Genomic DNA, 20,133 nt, shown 5'->3' on the forward strand with positions numbered 1-20,133 from the left:
TAATAGGCCAATAGTTTACATAAGTTAATAAATATGTCAAATTACTGTTTTTGTCCATAACTTGTCTGGTTATGAACCATAACTTGATAAGTTATTGTCCATAATTCACGGTTTTTGTCCATAACTTATCTGGTTATGAACAATAACTTGACAAGTTTGTCCATAACTTATCTGATTATGAACCATTACTTGACAAGTTATGGCCTATTAATTTTTATAACTAAAAATTGGCATATATACTTTCTTAAGCTTTTCATATTGACATATTTTCTACTATTTTTGAAAAAAATATTTGGTTATAAGAATAAAGTTTTTTTTAAGAAAATTAATAAAGAGTAAATTCGGGTCAACCAAATAAAGATTATTAAAAAAGATAATTTTTACATTTTAATCCCCAAAAAGAATCTCAAAATACGAAAAATGAATTTTTAAAATGTTAAAATACCAATTAAAATTATAAAAAATACGGGTATTAAAAGATGATGTTGCTGTGTTAATATCAAATTGAAATTATTTTTTTTCGTTCAATACGGCCCACAGACAATTGAAATTATCTTTTTTTCTATTGATTTTTTTTTATTTTTTAGATTATTTTTATAAATATTTCAAAATTATGTACTATATTTTAAAACAGTTCAAAACACTCCTTAAAATATAAAAAACGTTTCAAAATGCCCTTATGTCAATTCCCATCTATAACTCTAACGCTAACGTTTTACTGACGTATCATACATTAAAAACTTAAAAAATGTATTTAAAAATATATATCTTTATTATGAACGATTGAAAAAACAAAACAACTAAAATTATTTTGGTAAAAAATTAAAGTCATCAAACTATGCAGAGATCATCCCTAATCTCGTCCACCTGTGGCTCTCCTCACCAGCCCTCCTAGCTTTAGAGTCCGTTTGGTAAAGGGATTCGTTCATTGATTCGAATCATGATTCATGATTCGCTATAATATTTTTTCTTATAAAAAATATACGTAAATCGAAAATAATTCTAATCCATGAACCAAACGGGCTCTTAGACCATCTCATCTGTGGGCCGTGGCTCTCAAATTTTTGGTTCATAGAAAAAGATTGGAGAGAGACAAAGAGGAGAGAGAGTGGGAGGTTGACAGAAAGAGAAACGATTGGAGAGAAATGATTTAGTTTATTTTATCAATTTAAGTTTTAAATTTTAATTTTATTATAATTAAAATGTATCATTAAGAGTTTATTTAATTCGTTAATTAAAATTTTTAATTTGAGTTAAGATTTTTTTACCGTAATAAAAAAATTAAACGTGACTGTTTTTTAGAATTTTTTTACTGTAACAAAACTCAAATTGTAAACTTAAGCCCCGTTCATTTTGTTGATTTGAGTTTAGAATTCGAGTTTTGCTACAATAAAAAGCTCTCATGAACAATCACATCTACCTTTTTTGCTACAGTAAAAAGCTCTCACATAAAATCACATCTCAACTCGAATTAAAAACTCGAATCAGCGAACTAAACGAGCCATTAAATCGGTAAAATGAATGGAGCCTAAAACCTCATTTCTTTTACTAATTCGAGTTTTTAATTCTAATTTTACTACAATTAAAAGTTCTAAAAAAATTACATTTAAACTTAAATTGAAAATTTAAATCCGCAAATTGAACGAGGTTTAAAAATCACATTTAATTTTTTCTGCTGCAGTAAAATATTTTCGTATAAAATCACATCTTAAGGCCCGTTTAGTTCGCTGATTTGAGTTTTTAATTTAAATTAAGATGTGATTTTATATGAAAATTTTTTACTGTAATAAAAAAATTAAATATACATATTTTTAAAATTTTTTTATTATAATAAAATTTAAATTAATATAATAAATGAGATCTTAATTTAAATTAAAAATTCAATCAACGAATTGAATGATGTCAGAAATTAACGGAGAGAGAGAAGGGGAGGTCGCGTGAGAGAGAAGTGGGAGAGAAAAAACAAAGCAGGGTAAAATTGGAACCCAAACCCACCATTGCTAGAGTAGTCCTTTGCAAGCTCGTTGCCAAATCATTCCTGAACCAACTCCAGGCCCAGATCCACCATCATCATCTAGTTCACTGCCCAGATCTGCTCTCATTTGCCTTGCTCATTGCTTCGTCTCACAGATCCTCCATCGAGCGTGAGGAACTTGTGCACTTCCTCTTGCACAGAGCTTCAAGCTCCTTCCTCATCAAATTTTTATTTTTCGGTTGAAACCCGTATCAATCAAAGAAGAATCAAATGAATGTTTGATTTTTTTTTTTTTCGAAATTTCAAATGGGACTGCTCTGGTTTTTCTCAAACGATGAACTCTTTTTTTTTTTTTTTGTTAGTATTCAAAGGATGGACTTTTTTTTTCCGAGTTACACGAGCAGACTATTGAGCACGAATTAGATTTTGCTGTTGATTTTTTGTTTTCGTATATATAAATTAAAAATAATTCTAAAAAATAATTTTAATTTATGAATTAAATGTTTATAAATTTATTAAAAAAAAGAAATTTAATTATTTTTAGTGTAAAAGAAGAAGAAAATTAACTTATTTCAAATTTTTAGAATTCTTTAATCATTTTTAATAATTAATTCATTTTTTAAGTTTAATTGGTTTTTAATATTTTAATATTATTGCTACATCATAAATTTATAGATGAGATTAGACGCAACGAGTAATTTATGGGTTGTTTAGTTGGAGAATTCGTATCTCGATTTGAATCATAGTTCGTAATTTGTTACAGTATTTTCTCTTATAAAAAATACACGTAAATTAAAAATAATTTTAATATCATAATTTTAATTTATGAACCAAACGTCTTTTTAATGTGTATTTATTTAATGAATTTATGCTATGATTTAAATTATATAGTGAATTTATGCTATGATAATATAAAAAACAAACGTTTAATTTAAACGTTCACTTAAACTGTTTATTATAAATCAAAAAACAATTCTAATTATATTTCTGAATTTATGAACCTGTTCTAATAACTGCCCCTAGATTTTCACGGATCGTTTTTATTTTTCTTTTTCTTTCTGTTGGGTAGAGTAGTAATATTTTGACAAAACGTTTTCTATTTTATCAAAATCGGTGCGTGCGTGAGCGTGTCTCCCCATATCGAATCCATGGAAACTCAGAAGAACGACGACCGGGCGGTAGCGGTTCCAGACCTCGAGCTCTGCGGTTTCCTCTGTGCGGTTCTCACAGTCACCTCTTCTTCCCACGAAACTCCGCCTCTCGGCACGCACTTCCACATCTTCCGCGAGAACTCCTCCGTCGGGTTCAGGTCCCCCGCCGGCGACGTCGTGTTGTCGCCGGTGATTTCGCCGCAGAGATGCGAGGAGACTGGTCCGAGCAGCGAAAAGGAAAACGCGTTCGGTTCCGCAAAAGAAAATCGGAAGCGGCCGAAGAGGAGAAAAAGCAACAGCGGCGGCTGTTCGAAGAAGAAGACGAGGAAGAGGAGCATTGGAATGGTGAATGGGAGTATGAGCGTGGTGGAACTGCTTCACGCTCTGGTGACGCACAAGTGCTTGCAAATCACGGCGCGTCTTGTGAGGACTGAGGCTGGGGTCGGCGGAGAGGTTAGGGCGGTTTTGCTCGTAGATGTGTATCTCCCGATCGCGCTCTGGTCCGAATGGCAGTTTCCGAAGTACGGATCCGTCGCCGGTGCTCTGTTCCGACACTTGAGGTGCAATTTTATTTTATTTTATTTTTTCAGGAAGAGATGATTCCCTACCCAGGATTGGAGCCACTAATGGAACATAAAGAACGTAAGGAAAATTCAATAGAGAAACAGAAGTAGGATAAAAATTATCAATTCATTTATGTTCAAACCGACGCATTTTACCTTGAATTCTTTTATGAGTATGAAAATCTAGCTGGTTCTCCCTCAAAATGAGGAATTTAATATAATGTAATTGATATGTATCCATGTCACGACACCGCACTGTACATTCTCGATCTATCAATAATCAATCAGTCGAGGTCCGAAATTTGACATAACCCAGTGAGGCAGTGACTAGCCTTGTTTTCACTCATGTCACCACACCATATGGTACATTTATCAATTTATCAATCAGTTGAAGTGAGATTTTAGCTAACCCAAGGATGAGCTGAGTTTTCACTCTTGTCACCGGATTCACCAGGCGTGCATTATCAATAGTTGAGGCGCGGAATTTTTTTTCCCCTTAATAAAAATGGATGTTTCACCAGCTAACCCAAGAATGAGCTGAGTTTTCACTCTTGTCACCGGACTCACCATGCCGCACTGTGCATTTATCAATTTATCAATTAGTTGAGGTGCGGAATATTTTTTTCCCCTTAATAAAAGGGGATGATTGGTGAAACATCCCGCTACCATTCTTGAGGCCACCAAAAAAATAAGATAGAAAGGACTTGACCCAATTCTATTTGAATGATGAGTCTAGTTTTCACTTTGTTACCACACACTCCATGCCGTATAACATATCGGCTGGGTAAGGGTAGTAAAGTGTGATTATAGAGTATGAACTTTGGGCTCATCAGAAGAAGGAAAGAAATGACATTCTTACGACTGCATTGGTGGTACTTGGGTGTGAGATTACCTTGTCTAGTCCATCTATTAACCTAATGTCTTCAATTTGTTGATTCAATTTGAGTGTCATGATTCTATGAACGTGCATAGTGAAATATTTGCTTCATATTGGTGTTTATGACTCTTTTAATGCTTCTTCATAAATATTTGCTTATGCTCCTAAAATAAGTCCTGGTGATGGGGGGTCTATAGTATGACTGTATGTGTAGTAGTAATTCAAGTGTTTGCCAATGGGTTGTGTAAAGGTATGGACATGATTTCCTTTTCATTCTTTCATTTATTAAAGATTTGTGTTCAATAAATATATCATGGCTTTCTCCAAGTCTTCAAGACCAATGTATATAATGCTCTGGCCTTATTACTCCAAGAACTTTTCTTCTGCAGTTGTGATTGGGGACATAGAAGTTCAATGATGGCCGGCGGAGATTACATTAAAGATGCTCTAGGAGCTAGTAGGAGCATGTGGGATCTCTCAGATTGCCATGTTCTTGCATGTAAGCTGCATTATAGAATCACCGACTCTTCAAAGAAACGACTGTTTGAGCTTCATGAAATTTTTAAGAGTTTACCTAGTGTTGCAAAGATGGGATATAATGATACTTTTAGAATACAACCTGTAGACGACTCTTGTAGATCTGGTATATGGGAACTATCTGATGATATTCTCATTAATATACTAGCTCCTCTTGGTCCAGTAGAGCTAGTTAAGGTTGCTGCAACCTGTCGCCATCTTAGATTCTTGGCAGCATTGATCATGCCATGTATGAAGCTTAAATTGTTTCCTCACCAGCAGGCAGCAGTACAGTGGATGTTACATCGTGAGCAGCGTGCTGAAGCCTTGCCACATCCCTTGTACACAGCTTTTGTGACTGAAGATGGATTATCGTTTTACATAAGCACTATTTCAGGCGAAATAATCTATGGTGAAACTCCCACCATCAATGATTTCCGCGGGGGAATGTTCTGTGATGAACCTGGCTTAGGCAAGACAATTACTGCTCTTTCTCTCATTCTTAAGACACAAGGAAAGGTGGCAGATCCACCAGATGGTGTAGAAATCATATGGTGTACTCATAATGGTAATCAGAGGTGCGGCTATTATGAGCTTGGTGGTGATTATGTTGCTGTTAGTAATTTGACTCTAAGAAAGAGGGTTGTGGATCAGAAAGCACAAACAAGTCCGGAGCAACTTGGTTGCTACTCATCTAAAAGAGCCAGACTAATTTTTCTAAATGAGCAAGCTACAGGACTTAATAATCAAGTAGAGAAACCAATAGCTACATGCTCCAAGACAGCAATGTCTGTGTTTCCATGCACTAGAAACTTGAGTCGCATAAAGAAAAATCTTGTTTTCAAATTTGAAGGGGAGTCTGGTTTTTCCACAGAAATGAAGGTGGGAAAGAATTCTAGCAGAGTGAAGCATGCTTCATATGGTTTAGGACACGTCTCTTGTGAGAATCAAGCTGATATATCACGTGAACATTCAAAAAATTCTAAGAGTTGTGGAAAAGTTATGACAGGTCACTACGAATATAGTGATACTTGGGTTCAATGTGATGCTTGTCACAAGTGGAGGAAACTTCAGGAAAGTTGGATATCTGGTGTCACTGCAGCTTGGTTTTGTAGCATGAATACTGATCCTCAATGTCAAAGTTGTAGTGTTCCGGAGGAGAGTTGGAACGACAGCGGGCCAATAACGTATTTACGAGGATTCTACAGCAAAGGGAAATCTGGAGGAGAGGAACAAAACATTTCTTTCTTCGCCAGTGTGCTCAAGGAGCATCATTCCTTGATAAATTCTGCAACAAAGAAAGCCTTGAGTTGGTTAATTAAACTCTCTTCGGACAAGCTCTCAGAAATGGAAACAATTGGCCTTCGAGGTCCTCTTATTAGCACTTGCATAGATCCTGGTGACGATCCACTTGGGTTCCATAGAATATTTCAATCGTTTGGTCTTAGAAAAGGAGTGGAAAAGGGTATTGTTAGGTGGTATTACCCAAAAAAACTTCACAACTTGGTCTTTGATGTGGCTGCTCTTAGAATTGCTCTTTGTGAGCCATTAGATTCAATTAGATTGTATCTATCAAAAGCAACCCTTGTAGTTGTTCCTGCAACTCTAGTCGATCATTGGAAAACCCAAATCCAGAAGCATGTGAGCTCTGGTCAGTTGCGGGTTTATATCTGGACAGATCATAGAAAGCCCTCTGCACACAGTCTGGCCTGGGACTATGATGTTGTCATAACTACTTTCAGCCGCCTAAGCGCAGAATGGAGTTCCCGTAAGAAAAGTGCGCTGATGCAAGTTCATTGGCTTAGGGTCATGTTAGATGAGGGGCACACCCTTGGATCAAGTGTAGGCTTAACCAACAAACTGCAAATGGCTGTTTCGTTAATGGCTTCTAACCGTTGGATATTAACAGGAACACCAACTCCCAATACGCCTAATAGTCAACTATCACACCTTCAGCCATTGCTTAAATTTCTACACGAGGAAGCGTATGGGCTGAATCAAAAGTCTTGGGAAGCTGGGATTCTTAGGCCTTTTGAGGCAGAGATGGAAGAAGGACGATCTCGTCTGTTGCATTTACTTCACAGGTGCATGATTAGTGCAAGGAAGATAGATTTGAAGAATATTCCACCTTGCATTAAGAAAGTTACCCTACTCGACTTTACTGACGAACATGCAAGGAGTTACAATGAATTAGCAGTTACAGTGCGGCGCAATATTCTAATGGCTGACTGGAATGACCATTCTCATGTTGAAAGTCTCTTAAATCCAAAGCAATGGAAGTTCCGAAGTACAACTATAAAAAATATTAGGCTATCTTGCTGTGTGGCTGGGCATATAAAAGTAACAGATGCTGGTCAAGATATTCAGGAAACTATGGATGCTTTGGTTGAAAACGGATTGGATCCAACTTCTGAGGAGTATGCTTTTATCAAGTATAACCTCCTAGATGGTGGCAACTGTGTCAGGTAAGAAATGCTAGGCTTTGAGATTCCTTTGGTTTTTCCTATTTAGATTTCTAGATGACATTTGGATTGTTTGAGAATGATTCTATGATTTCTTTAGGTGTGGGGAATGGTGCCGTTTACCTGTCATTACACCATGTAGGCATCTATTGTGCCTCGATTGTGTTGCTTTGGACAGTGAAAGATGCACTTATCCTGGTTGTGGCAATTTATATGAGATGCAAACTCCGGATACCCTGGCTCGACCGGAAAATCCAAACCCCAAGTGGCCTGTCCCTAAAGATCTTATTGAGTTACAGCCATCATATAAACAGGCACGCGTCGCTTACACTTTATGTATTCCAGTTCTTTTACGACACAATCTCTTATTCTTTATGTTCTCGAAATCTTTTACAAAATGATTTTATTTACATGTGCTATTTGGTGTTTATGCAGGATAACTGGGATCCGGATTGGCAATCAACATCTAGCAGTAAAGTTGCTTATCTTATTCATAGTTTGAAAGAATTGCAAGATGCTAACAATGAGGTCCAACCACCTAAGGATGATGGCACTGATGTCAAGAACATTCAGGGATTACTATGTCAATCTTGGACGAGAAACTCTAACATAAATACACATAAAGATAAATTTCTTGTATTTTCCCAGTTTCTGGAGCATATACACGTTATTGAGCAACAGGTGATCATTATATGCCGAAAACTTATGGGTCTTTTTGGATTTTATTCATATTATAGTCTCTAACTTTATCTCTTTTATCCAGCTTACCATTGCTGGTATCAAATTTGCTGGTATGTATAGTCCGATGCATTCTAGCAACAAGGTAGATATTCCTTTACTGTCTTTTTTATTTATTTTATTTTTTTAGTTCTGTGATTCTTTGTTTGTGTTTCTATTTCTATTGGTTAATTCCGTTACACTTGTTCAGATGAAGTCACTGACCACGTTCCAGAATGATGAAACTTGCATGGTGCTTTTGATGGATGGAAGTGCTGCATTGGGTCTCGATTTGAGCTTTGTATCTCATGTTTTCCTGATGGAACCAATATGGGACAAAAGGTTATTCCCTTAATTTTTTTTTATAGTAAACAGAAACCTTTATTGATGAAGATTAATCAATACAAGGTGACGAGGATGAGAGATCCTAAAAAGCGGAAAGAAAAAGACAATCTCGATTAGTTTTTCATTTCTATTTTCAGGAAAAAGTAAAAATAAAGTTTAGTTTTATGTAGTTACTGACCACTTCCCCTCTTTTTGAAAAACAAGGTTACTAGAGTGACCATCTTGCAAAGGAATTGCTTTCGTTTCCATTTTCAGGAAAAAGTAAAAATAAAGTTTAGTTTTATGTAACTAGTTTCATATTTCTTCCTGGTGTAATATACGCTCATTATTTCCATGTAATACCTTTCTACGATTGGAACCTCATCAGCATGGAGGAACAGGTTATTAGTCGTGCTCATCGGATGGGTGCTACACGCCCTATTTATGTGGAAACTTTAGCAATGCGTTCTACTATTGAAGAGCAAATGGTTGCGTTCTTACAGGTAAACAGGTTCAGTGAGTTTGATGATTGAGCAACCATGCATTGTGTTTGATTTGGTCCTGTTGATAAATTGACTTAATACCTTGTAGGATTTGTTTATTACTTTGTATCCCATCTTCTGTAACTTGTAATTCCTTATGCTTGAATTGTCATCCTCCGTAGCTTAACACACTTTAGATTTAGTGGTGGGGAAGAGAGAGGAAACAGTTAAGCAGAGCCCACTCAAATAACCAATTTATTAGGGTTTCTATTTAGAATCCACAAGAAAACAAGAAGATGCTTTTTTCTCCTCTCCTTTCTGTTCTCTCATTGCTTGTGTGTGGACTATTTGTTGTTTCTCTCTCCCTTGTGTGAAACATGCAGCGACTATGTCCATTAGATGGTTTTCTGTTTTCTGGTGTGTGTGTGTGTGTGTGTGTGTGTTTTTTTTATTCATAAATTTTCTTTTTATAATAAAATCAATTACAAAGGACAGAGGTCTGGAGGACAGGGACACATGGTGCCTTCCAAAAAAGGAGAAAATAAATGAAAAGCAAAATAGGAAAGTTGAAAGCCATAAACAAAGGCTACGGTTTCTGAAGTAAAAGAAACTTGCTAACAAATTAATATTGATAACAAAATCAATCACGTATATTTCAATTTCAAAGGTTACGTTTTCTCAAGTTGGTTCATTTTTTGTTAGACTTGATTTTTGTTCAATCTGTGTTCTGAAGACTCTTTCCAAGTTTTGCTATCAAATGCGTATTTTTGAGTTAAAAACATAACTCGATTTGACGACAAAAGAACCGGCGTTACGTTTTTTGTTATTTGATTTAGATTATCTCTGTCTCTGTTATTTCCATCAGGATGCTACTGAGCGTAGAAGACTTTTGAAGAAAGAGTTTGGAAAGACCAACTCTGAAGGGGCACGAACTCACCGTTCATTACATGATTTTGCTGTGAATAATTATCTCTCTCAACTTCGGTTTGTGCGGACAAATCCAACTATCTAAACAAAGGTGTGCATACAGTTTTATTGTTTTTTTTTTTCTATTTTTTAAATAATTCCTTAATTCTTTTGAAAGAATGTATTGCATAAAATTCTTTTTTTTTTTGTTTAAATTTTGAATTTTTTTAATAACAAATCCTTTTTCCATTAAAAAAAAAAAACCCTTTTATGAAGGTGGAACAGATTATTATGTTAGCCGACGAGCTGCTGTCTTGAAAGATGATATGCATATCAAAATTTATCCTTAAATCAGCTGCTAATGCTATATTTCCTTCTGTAGCATTTTACAAATTGATCATTCATGCATACTTTATAGTGATTGCTATTATCCTCTGCGCGTAATCAACGATCTCTTTTCTGCCAGGAATGGTGATTTCTCCTGCAACTGCTGCGACTAGGCTGATCTGGTGGGGTCTTGGGGATTGAACTGTTCCGAATCACAGGACATAACTTGACATTGGATTATTTTATACAACTGATCTCCTACATACGTTATTCAAATCGTGGTATTTATATATATATTTTGTGGCTTGCATTTGGAGCATCTCAAAAAAGTTTTGATTTGAGATTCGTGTCAATTTGTTCCATTTGCAAGTGTAGAGCTGATGGTGGGTAAAAAATTTATAGCTTTTTTGGTTCTTGGGTAGGGAGGTAGCAATTTGCCACATTCATATTTGTCAATTCATGAAACTGAAATTTGAATGCACTACTATTTGAAATTGATCATACATTCATGTGAAAGGAATATTTTTGTAAAGAATCCTTCAGTGGTGTTTAGTCCATGGTGGATTAGAATGTAAGTGGAATGAGAACATGTATATATCGAAGTCTGTAAGTAGGAACTACAATTAGTTTTTGGTTTGAAAATTGCAATCAAAACCATAATTAAGATTTCACGTATGCTAATCATTACACACAGCTGTTTTGATTGCTGCTGGAAGTGCTATTTTTAAATGGGAAATAGTAGAAAATAGACCAATATGAAAACCTTAAGAAAGTATATAGGTTAATTTTTAGTTATAGAAATTAATATGTCATAACTTGTCAAGTTATGGTTCATAACCAGATAAGTTATGGATAAACTTATCAAGTTATGGTTGATAGCCAGACAAGTTATAGATAAAAATTGTGATTTATGGACAATAATTTGTCAAGTTATGATTCATAATCAGATAAATTATGGACAAAAATAGTAATTTTGCCTATTTATTAACTTATATAAATTATTAGTCTATTAATTTTAATTCATCTCAAATCTTGACCTATTTTCTTTTTTTTTTTTCCTTTTTAAATTGTTAAATAAATAGTTTTTAGCAATTTAGGTGTTTGGTAAACCCAATTTTTTTCCCAATAGATTTTAGAATTGCACCAGTATCTGAAAGCAGCAAAACTGTTGCCTTTCCAGCAGCTGCTTTTCTTGACATTCTTTAAATGACTAAATAAAATATAAATATCCTTAATGCTACATTATTATTCTAAATCTAAATATTATATTTATGGGAAATTATAACATGTAGACCATTTTGTTAAACCATTTGTGGTAAATAACATATTTACTAGGAGTGAAAATAAATAGCATATTTAATAAAAATGTTATTTAGTGCATTTTCTCATTTTTATGTGGTAAATGTTGCAATCCTCTATTTACTAGATAAACTCAATTTTTGTATTTTAATAAATAATAGATTCACTATCAAATCGCCAACTTACCAGAAAGCCTTTGTTGGACTTGTTCCTTTGTTTGACTTGTAAATCCATCGTGGTAACATACTTTACTTTGAAAAAATAAAAAATAAAAACTAATATTGCTATAAGTAACTACGTATATGGTTTTTTTTTTTTTTTTTGGCTCTGAAAAAAAAAAAAAGAGGAATTCTTGGCGATAAAAAACCACGTGCACATTCTGCCGGCTACGAAAGACAAATATCATCCGCAATAACCCCTCAAAAGAGTCAAAATTTAGTGGAGAAGTAATAAAATTTCACATGCAGGGGCGTTGCTAATTAGGAACACAGCTATGCTCTTATAATTTGCTGTGTCATTTTGTTTTCTTTTATTATCATTTTCTTTAGTAACCAAAACGTTGGTCATTTGTTTTCTTTTCTTTCCTAAATGGTGTGTTCTACGACCCTCTTGCTAGTAATTAGGTTAGTGTATCATATGGTCATTTTCTCTAAAAAATTTAAACAAATTTGAATTTCCATTTAAACCCATTTTCCAAACTCCAATCTCTGTTGCATACTTTTCTCCCATTAAAAAACGCGATTTCCCTTTCCGTTTGCGTCTCATTTTATTGGCTTCAGTTGCATCAATTTTGTCATGCAAGAATCATTTTTCAAGTCCATTTTGTCCATTTTACCACTCAAAATCCGTCAATTAGAGTTTGTAAAGGCCCTCATCGTCCACACGATCTTCTCTGCCTTGTATGTTGAATTATACACGAGCCGGTGCGTAGATAGATTTGACAAATAGGAAATTTCAGGTATGAGCTAGGATTGCAGAGAATAAAAGCTGATTATTACTTTTCCATAGCTCATAGCACCATAAAGGACTCATCTTTGCTTTGTGGCAACATAAATAGATTACATGGAACACAAACTCGGCAAACCGATTTACCGATTCAAGATGACTACGCATATGAACTCGGAAACTTTTACCACTTCCCTGCGAAAAAAGAACACTAAAAGGGGTACGTGTGGTACACCGGTATGAATATAACATGGCTGGGGACATACATGCATAATATATGTGCATTTATACACATTCGAGAAGGACGAGAATGCGAAGAAAAATTACATCATATCTACACAACTAGAAAACAGGTCCAGCCCTTTGGCAGCCAAAACTCAAGCAAACCATCTGGCTTTTCTAAAGCCTTCCATTTGGAAACCGCCGACTCATCTGCGCCATGGACAGTGGTAAGGCATTGAGCTAACCTTTTTCCATCCTAGCCAATGGTAGACTTGTCAACCACATGAACATTGAAACGCTGATATACTCTAGACCTATTAGCTGCCCACCACTGTTCCGCTTGTTTCTCACTGAATCGTTTCCGACTGACAATAATAGAATTTCAGGCATGTAAGTTAGTAGTCGTCCTAGTGAAATCATTAAGAACAAAATTCCATTTCTCACAGAAGACGCATTTAACATTGCATAGACAAAATCATTTGGGTTCCTAGTAGGTTATATATGCTCGATCTTATAAGTGGATTAGAGATTACTTACTCAGTTTTACTGCAAGTAGAGAAAAAAATCGGAACTTATATTGGGAACACATAGGTTTATAATGGAGATTTACGACTTTGGGCTCATGGATTAGACTAGACTTCCTGATTCATGCAGGTACACCATATATATGACAGAACCAAATGATCTTAACCGTAAATTCTCGCTCGCAAAAATCAAAGGTGCCTGATTTGAATGAAACGAATTTTCCACTAGAGTACCTAATTAAATGCACTTTTGGTAAAGGGATGTCTAAAGGGAAGATGGTTATAACGTACCTGAAGCGGACACGTTTGAGGTATTTGAGACCTCCAGGCAATGAAGCAAGAGTAAAATATACGCCTGCCTCATCTTGCTCAACCCACTCGTCACCATTTGTGGTCTCAGATTTCGCACCTCTACCCTTATTCTTAGTTGTTGCTTCTGAATGCAAGACCTCGGTAACAGTTAAAGCATTATTACCAACAGCGCTCGATACATTACAAATCATCAGGCTATTTGTTTGAATTGAATCTAGTTCACGGCAGGCCACTGGACTGTTCTTTCGATCAGTGGCTAGAGCAGATACATCCTGAGTAGGACTAGCAGAACAAAATGAGGGTGTATTGCTGCTCCTTTCTGTTCGAGTAGGAAACCTTTCAGCCATGTCCTTTAACTACGATGATAAAACAACAAAGCATTAGTTCATACTTTTTTATTTAAGCCATCTTAAGTTTGAGTTCATCCTTAGTACTTATCCCCTCTGTGAAGTTGACAGAGTTCTGCCATTTTAACTACTGCTGATATCTTCCGATTATAATTACTTCAGTTGGTTCCTTTTCTATTCTTTCTTTCTTTCTCTTTTTCCTTAGCTTTAAATGCTTTTAAAGTGTGATTCTGCTACTTTCAAATACTCGGTCCTATTGGTTATGATAAGCAACAAAGCCATGAAAATAGAAATAGAACTTGACAGCTCAAAAAGATGTCCTTGGACGTGTTTACAACACAAAACAAAACAAAACATCAAAAGAATCCAATTACAAGTAAAATAACTGTCTTCTGCTCAAGTAAGTTTAACATGTTCATGGAGTTTTATTTTAATGTATTTATTTGCTAACAGAAGTGTAAAACTCACTTGAGCAGTAAGTGACTTGATCACTTCCTTTGCTGCTTTGCATTTCGCCGTTTCTTCTGCTGCTATTGCAATAGCCTCCTTTAGCTGTTGGGTGGTTTTCTCCAATTCAACTTCTTGAAGCTGAGATCTGGAAGTGAGATCCTCAACCTACATCATAGGATAATTAGGACAAAAAGGACACACAGCACCTCACAGCTAATACCATAAATTAGCAAAAATTCTATTAACGCAGTTTCATAATAGTGCAATCTGCGTCCTAAAGGCTTGTAAATAGCATATAAATAATAAATCTTAAAGCTAGCTAATCATACTGGACTTCAACTCTCAAAGTTGAAAGCGGCATAATGCTACAGCTGCTAACTTTCTTTTCCAACTTATCTATATAAACAAACATGATAGCATCGTTTTGATTCCCCATTAAGAGTCCAACACTAATGCTAGACTGACCAAATTTTGCTGTAAATAAATGAACTTCGGACTACCACTCTTTGGAATAGAAGTAGTGAACTTCTTTGAGTAATAAGTAAGACGTGACACCTATTCATCAAAAAATTTGACCAACTTCTCATTGAAACCTCTGTACCTATTCCTAAGTACGATGGCTCATTCTCTGTTGAAATGTAGCTTGTTAATTTACCAATCCATCCTAAAAGCTTAAGTTATTAGGAGGTGAGCCAACAATAGTTTATTACTTTAACACTCCCCCTCACGTGTGGGCTGGACAATGAGCAATCATGTGGGTAAATTAATTGAAAAGCCAGCACATGAATATTTAAACCCGAGATATATTAAAGACCCAACACATGATGACAATTTAATGGGGATGAAGAGTGCAATTATGAGGGTTTTAACTCAGGACCTCCCGCTCCGATACAATGTTAATTTACCAATCCATCCCAAAAGCTTAAGCTATTAGGATGTGGGCTAACAATAGTTTTATACTTTAACACAGCTAGTTTAGGTTATATATCTATTTGTTATTTTAATTATGGTTATTTTTTAATTCAAAAATGAAAATCAGAATACCTGAGCTCTTAATTTAACAACTTCCTTGCTCAGACTTTCATTTGTCCTTTTTGTTTCATTCACAACTTTTGACAAATTGAATCCCGAAAGAGTTTGATTGGGAGTTCTGGCGCGAGGCGGGCTAGATCGTCTTGATGTTGGTGAGGTTGCTCTTGATGCAATTCTAGATCCCGGAAGAGAAGCTGAGAAGAACTTCTTGGATGACCCAAAGACAGGGTTAAATGATTTCGATCCGTCAATGGTACTGAAGTCAGAACCTTGATTTGAAATGGGGAGTACACGGTTACTGTTAAATCCCAGTTTCTTGTTTCTTTTGAAAGATGCTATATCATTTTCTTTCACAAGAGATTGTGAATCCAGACTTTTGTTCTTTTCAATGAGTTCATTGACCCCCTGATTCACACTTCCCCTTCTACTAAGAGCATAGTGAGATGAAGGGTTGGTTTGAGTGGCCTTTGTGAGTTTCTCGAAACAGTTATCACACACACGGTAAGGTTTGTCTGGATTTGGAGCCATGGAAGCCTTGGCAGACTTTTTACTACTACACGAATGGCATAGAACAAGTCCACAATTATAACAGTTGTGCCTTTTTCGTTTGAAATTAAATGGAAGCCGACAGCCCGAACAAGTTGAATGATCAAAATCTGAGTGCCATTTGTGAAGACAAATAGCTGCAGTAAAGTTAGCACCACAAATAATAGTTTTAACTTGTTTGTCTTTCAAAGCTTCAACTAACGTGGGAGAAGTTCTATCTTCAGTATCCCCATGGCCTAAACGGCCATTTGCACCCTTTCCCCAAGTGTAGACTTCAGTTCTTGAAGTTAAGACTGCAACATGATAAGCACCACAAGCAATTTCTTCAACGAAATTCCTTGTTAGCTTTCCCTCAACACGAATGGGAAGCTTTCCATCAGCTTGAGGATGCCCTAACTGACCACAAGCAGGGCTTCCCATTGTGTAAACCTTTCCAGTGGTTGTAAGTGCAACCGTCAGACTGTGGCCACAAGCAACTTGACAAAAACTTGGCTCGACGAGGGCAGCAACACAAGTAGGGACAAGTCTTGATTCCTTGTCTCCATGCCCAAGTCGACCTTTATCTCCATCCCCCCATGTAAAAAGCTTTCCTGAAGAACGACTACTGGAACAAGATAACCCAACCATAACTTCAACGACTGCAGCAGTGTGCCAAACACCACAAGCAGCTCGCATAGTGCGAAGCCCTTTAAGGGACTCAACTTCCCTGGGTACTGAAACACTCGTCTGATCCCCATGACCTAGAGCACCAAAAGTTCCATCGCCGAAAGTAAACAATTGCCCAGCGGAGGTCACAACAGCCGTATGCCATGGCCCGCATGAAACTAGTGATACATGAATTCCCTCTAAAATGCCATTTAACTTTTTTGGAACCCATTGCCTGGCTTCATTCCCATGTCCAAGGAGCTGAGATTTGAAAGAAGTACCACCCCATGTGTACATCTCACCAGAAAGTGTTACCGCACAGGAATGATACTCCCCACACGCTACAAATTCAATATTGATATTTTTGAGACGATCTATGAGTTTTGGATGAGAAACATCACAGTCTACACCATGTCCAAGCCTGCCACCTAATTCCTCACCCCATGAAAATACTTCTCCTTGCTTAGTTACCAAAACAGCATGCTGTGCACCACAAGCCATACTCTGAACGTCAAGTACTACCGTGGATTCCAAGGCTTTAGGCACATGAGAATCCATCTTAACACTAGAACAACTTCCAGTTTTATGGACACCACCACCTAAAATGCCATCACCAACGCCTTGCCCCCAGATAAAAACATCACCTAAAGCATCACCTCCATCATGGCCAGAACCTTGACTTGATGAGCTAACAGCACTTGATGAACTAACTCTAAAAGCATCCATGCTGGAATCCTTTAAGGGTCCATCCATAGCATCTGAACCCCCAGATACCTTTTGAGGCGTGCTCGATGGTGCATTCTCCAAATCAAGTTTAGGAGGAATGTCACATGCAACATTAGGAGAAATAGCATCCACCCCATCCTGCATCATTTAGACGAATATGATCTTACCTATCTATGATAGATAATCATGGAAGACAGCTGGGGAAAAAAAAAAGAACACCTTCTGTGAATTATCAGCAGTACCAAACGAAGAGGTCAATGGAGAACTCTTCTGAGTGCATGCTCTGGGACTACTTGATTCAGATGGTGCTACATCATTTCTTGATTCTGTTCTTCCCCTTTCACGATGAAAACGTAAAATTATTGCCTTTAGACCAGTGAACCATACTTCAGCTTCCTCTTTATCCTTGCATATCTGGTATAATTAAAAGGACATAGTGTTTGATCTTGAAAATTCAATTTTTAAAGATCCAACAAAACTCAACTAGAATTAAAGATAAAACATGGTAGAAGTTAAACAGGAGAAAACCACCAGGAAGTATAGGCTTACCAAATCTAAAGACTTATCCTTGTATAAAATAGAAAATGATTGATATTCCTTATCAGGTCGAGGATACCTCTGAAATGTGGGCTGAAGTATCAAATGAACTCAGTGTTAAAACAAAAATAGATTAAAAAGCAAAAAACAACAACAAAAATAATGCAAGTATGCAACATTGAAACTCAAACTTAGGGAACTCAGCATGATCGCAAAAAGGAAATATATTATAGCATTCATACAGAGTACTTACATCCAGAAAATACAAAAAAAACAGACATAGAATCTCAATCTAGTTATACAAAAGTGTAGCTTTCAACCAGAGTCTAAATCAACATAAAAGTATGAACATGACCATTGAAACTTTGTAGTTAGGAAGGTTGTACATTTTTTAAATACCCTGAAGTTACAAATAAGCTAAAATACTAATGATATCTAATAGCATCATCCTAAATCCATCTACCACATCATTGCAAACTGCCATCAATTGCTCTTCTGATCTACTGGCAGTACTTAGTGCAGTATGCACCATGCAGGGGGTGAAGAAGATCAAAAGACTGAGAAACTTACTGTGCGCTGACCACGTATAATTCTGGATATATGGCTTATTTTAATGCACTTCTCCTCTTTCCTTGAGTACCATATTAGAAAACATTCATCCTGAAGAAAAAAGCACAAAATAGTTATATTCCATTCTTTTGCTCACAACCACATAGCCAACTTTTTTAACACGGTCCATTTACAAAGGTCACTTGTTGAGAAATAAAGAAGTCCCATTTGACTCGTATTACTGATCTTATATTTTCTATATTTGAATCATATATAGAAAATAGGAAAAAAAAAAATTGCTGAAAATCCCACCAAACTAAACACACAGCAATTTCCAAATACATGAGGCTTACATTGGAGAGCCTGAAGGGACAAAACTTGGGCTTCCCTCTACGTCCATACTTGAGCAAATTTGCACCTTTTTTTAAAGCAGTGATGGCCTGTTTACCAAAACCAACAGAGACCCTTTTAGATCAAACACACAAAGTATCCAATATGCATTTCTGCTTACAAATTTTATGATCCTATTATTGTACAAAAACATCTATGATTACACATAAGATTATAGTTACAAAAAAAAAAGGAAAAAGAAAAAAAAACACAGAAAATATGAAACTATCTAAGAAATAACAAATTCAAAGATTTTTCTTCTCTTTCTCATCTTAAGATAAGTTTTAAAAAGGGGAAAAAAAAAAGAGTTTTTAAGCAAATGAATTACCAACTCAACGTCTCTCTCCACTGGACCCGCCAGCTTTGAGTGATCCAAAATCATGTTTTTCCACACAACAGAATCAAGAACAACTCACATTAAACCCTAAACCCTAACCTCCATTCCGTGTCAAATCTCCCATTGATCCAACTTCTTCGAAATGATCACCATCTGCAACTACTAAAGGACATGGAAACTGGAAGAAGCTTTGGACTAAGCGGATGTAAAACAAAGCGGCAATGGCAGAAAAATACCAGCTTTGGGATTTGAGGAACAAAACGACAACGAAAACGACAGAATCATGCGCAGCCGAAAGGCCTTTTTTTTTTTTTTTTTTTGGTTTTTTTTTTTAAAGATTCTCGGTTCGTTTTGTTCGAGGATGAGTAGAGAAAGAGAGAGAAAGTGGTGGGGAAAAGGAAAAGCGAGGGAAAATAGGTAAAAGAGTTGTCGGATACGGAAGGTAAAGTAAAAGGTTAACAATGAATGTGTTCTGACTGAGAGTGATGCCAAGTAGTGAGTATGTCGCTTGATTTGATTCCCATGACATTTATGGACGGAGTTGACGAACTAAGTTCTTATATTAAAATTACGTGATTAAAATTATTTTTAATTTATATATATTTTTTATAAAAAAAAATATTATAATAAATTATAAATTGTGATTTAAATTATGATTTGAATTTTTTAATTAAATATCTCTTTATTTTCAAGCTAACTTATTTCTTCAACTTGCTTATTAATAAATAAAAAAAAGGAAAAATCTTATTCTTTAGCAATTTATCAAAAAAAAACAAAAAAAGCAAAACCTTATTTGTCAGTAAATTATCAAAAATAATATTCTCAAAAAATTTTTACCAAAAATAACAAATAAAAATAAATAATATATATAAACCTTATTTGTCATTAATTTATAAAATTGATCTTAAACTAATCTTTAACCGATTATTACTTAAATAAGGGGAGTTCTTTTTGGAAAAAAAAAATGACTTT

General features: G+C 35.6%; 2 protein-coding genes across 3 annotated transcripts; one reads left to right on the forward strand and one right to left on the reverse strand.

Moving 5' to 3' along the window:
* Positions 1–3,064: 3,064 nt before the first annotated feature.
* On the forward strand, positions 3,065–10,811 carry LOC21406705 (F-box protein At3g54460). The gene is made up of 9 exons (XM_024165360.1): positions 3,065–3,686; positions 4,956–7,547; positions 7,645–7,858; positions 7,980–8,225; positions 8,308–8,367; positions 8,473–8,603; positions 8,974–9,088; positions 9,933–10,085; positions 10,440–10,811. Exons 1-8 carry the CDS (start codon positions 3,124–3,126, stop codon positions 10,077–10,079), a joined length of 4,068 nt encoding a protein of 1,355 aa, XP_024021128.1. The 5' UTR covers positions 3,065–3,123; the 3' UTR covers positions 10,080–10,085; positions 10,440–10,811.
* Positions 10,812–12,784: 1,973 nt separating this feature from the next.
* Positions 12,785–19,636, reverse strand: LOC21406706 (PH, RCC1 and FYVE domains-containing protein 1). 2 transcript variants are annotated; one of them, XM_024165341.1, is made up of 9 exons: positions 19,261–19,636; positions 18,788–18,874; positions 18,456–18,545; positions 17,898–17,978; positions 17,568–17,762; positions 15,444–17,486; positions 14,418–14,564; positions 13,582–13,958; positions 12,785–13,131 (listed from the first exon to the last, which is right to left on the reverse strand). In XM_024165341.1, the coding sequence occupies exons 1-9, from the start codon at positions 19,264–19,266 to the stop codon at positions 13,023–13,025; spliced, it is 3,135 nt and encodes a 1,044-aa protein (XP_024021109.1). In that variant the 5' UTR covers positions 19,267–19,636; the 3' UTR covers positions 12,785–13,022. The 2 variants fall into 2 exon arrangements, with proteins under 2 accessions (XP_024021109.1, XP_010095965.1); XM_010097663.2 differs by having other exon boundaries at positions 19,153–19,636.
* Between the last annotated feature and the right edge of the window lie 497 nt (positions 19,637–20,133).

Source organism: Morus notabilis, unplaced genomic scaffold (assembly GCF_000414095.1).
Source record: "Morus notabilis unplaced genomic scaffold, ASM41409v2 Scaffold179, whole genome shotgun sequence".
In the NCBI taxonomy this organism is placed as follows: domain Eukaryota; kingdom Viridiplantae; phylum Streptophyta; class Magnoliopsida; order Rosales; family Moraceae; genus Morus; species Morus notabilis.

Excerpts from the sequence above, each read along its gene's own strand:
- LOC21406705 (XM_024165360.1), top strand. The coding sequence starts at position 3,124 with ATGGAAACTCAGAAGAACGACGACCGGGCGGTAGCGGTTCCAGACCTC. Across the intron at positions 7,548-7,644 it reads GATGGTGGCAACTGTGTCAG|GTGTGGGGAATGGTGCCGTT; the intron begins GTAAGAAATGCT and ends TGATTTCTTTAG. Across the intron at positions 8,226-8,307 it reads TACACGTTATTGAGCAACAG|CTTACCATTGCTGGTATCAA; the intron begins GTGATCATTATA and ends TCTTTTATCCAG.
- LOC21406706 (XM_010097663.2), bottom strand. The coding sequence starts at position 19,206 with ATGATTTTGGATCACTCAAAGCTGGCGGGTCCAGTGGAGAGAGACGTT. Across the intron at positions 17,979-18,455 it reads TTATACGTGGTCAGCGCACA|CCCACATTTCAGAGGTATCC; the intron begins GTAAGTTTCTCA and ends TTGATACTTCAG. Across the intron at positions 17,763-17,897 it reads AGGATAAGTCTTTAGATTTG|ATATGCAAGGATAAAGAGGA; the intron begins GTAAGCCTATAC and ends TAATTATACCAG.